Here is a 953-nt window from a genome sequence, read left to right as displayed (position 1 = left end):
GGGGCCACAGGGAGAGGTCTGGGGAGGGGGAGCAGCCGCAGCCCCCGTGTCAGCGCTATCGGACTATTTCAGACTGGAAACGAAGCTGTTACCGAAGTGATTTTAAGGTTAGCACTGTCATCACCAGCTGATGCCATCCAGCTGTATCAGCTGCCATGTGATTAATGAGAAATTTCACTTTTACTGTATTTTCTGTTAATGTAAGAAATGGAATGCCCTGTGGGAAAGTGACCTTTAATAAGACTGAACGGTCACTTGTAATTTCCTTAACGACATGTCAGCTACAGAGCCAGATTCCGTACTCGCACAGCCTGGTGCCACCATCTTGTCAGTCGCTGAGGTAGGTACACACAGGGCCTGCACCTGATTTGCAGTATCTTCATTTTGGATGAGGATGATGCAACAGAGCTCTGTGCAGAGACATCCAAACTACTCCCAACAGCAGTTCTTTTAGCCATGTGAGCAGAGCTTGCGGCTACTTAAACCTGACAAGGAAGTAAGTGTTACCACGGGCAGAATACCCTGCTAGAGCAGACACAGGCTGTTTGCCACTCCAGTGCAACAGGCTGCGTTATACAGGCTGGTGTAGATATGTGCCAGATAAACACCTCTGCCCCCACCGTGAGTTTATGAGAGGAGACTGCCAGGAAAATGAAGATATAAAACAGTTTACCTGTAGTTACAGAAGAATGAGTGGACTAATTATCTATTGATACTATTTTTTGAGAGAGCAGCAGCACCTCACTGGACAGCCAGGGAACTCAAAGCCACACACTGTCACGCAACGGGGGGCTTGCGAGTTCTCTGAGAACGGGGCACGGAAACTGGCATCAGTTCCCAGCATCACACACGCATCCCATACCGAGCAGCTGGAAACACAAAAGCCAGCACGGCAGTTCCTACCTACAGGCAGCTGCCCCGAGTTCAACGATTCACGGATTATTACCCGGCCG

General features: G+C 49.6%; 2 protein-coding genes across 2 annotated transcripts in view; one reads left to right on the top strand and one right to left on the bottom strand.

Moving 5' to 3' along the window:
• The window catches only part of H3F3A (H3 histone, family 3A), a 7,435-nt gene extending 7,159 nt beyond the window's left edge, over positions 1-276 (bottom strand). Inside the window, exon 1 of the mRNA XM_009994818.1 lies at positions 272-276. Within this exon, the coding sequence (XP_009993120.1) occupies positions 272-276 (5 nt within the window). The remainder of the gene's footprint in view (positions 1-271) is intronic.
• The window catches only part of SDE2 (SDE2 telomere maintenance homolog (S. pombe)), a 26,847-nt gene continuing 26,168 nt past the window's right edge, over positions 275-953 (top strand). Inside the window, 1 exon segment of the mRNA XM_009994817.1 lies at positions 275-340. Coding sequence (XP_009993119.1) covers positions 275-340 — 66 coding nt within the window.

Source organism: Chaetura pelagica, unplaced genomic scaffold (assembly GCF_000747805.2).
Source record: "Chaetura pelagica isolate M959 unplaced genomic scaffold, ChaPel_1.0 scaffold2, whole genome shotgun sequence".
Taxonomy (NCBI): Eukaryota; Metazoa; Chordata; class Aves; order Apodiformes; family Apodidae; genus Chaetura; species Chaetura pelagica.
Note: the sequence above shows the minus strand (reverse complement) of the source record. Positions and strands in the feature narration are given on the sequence as shown.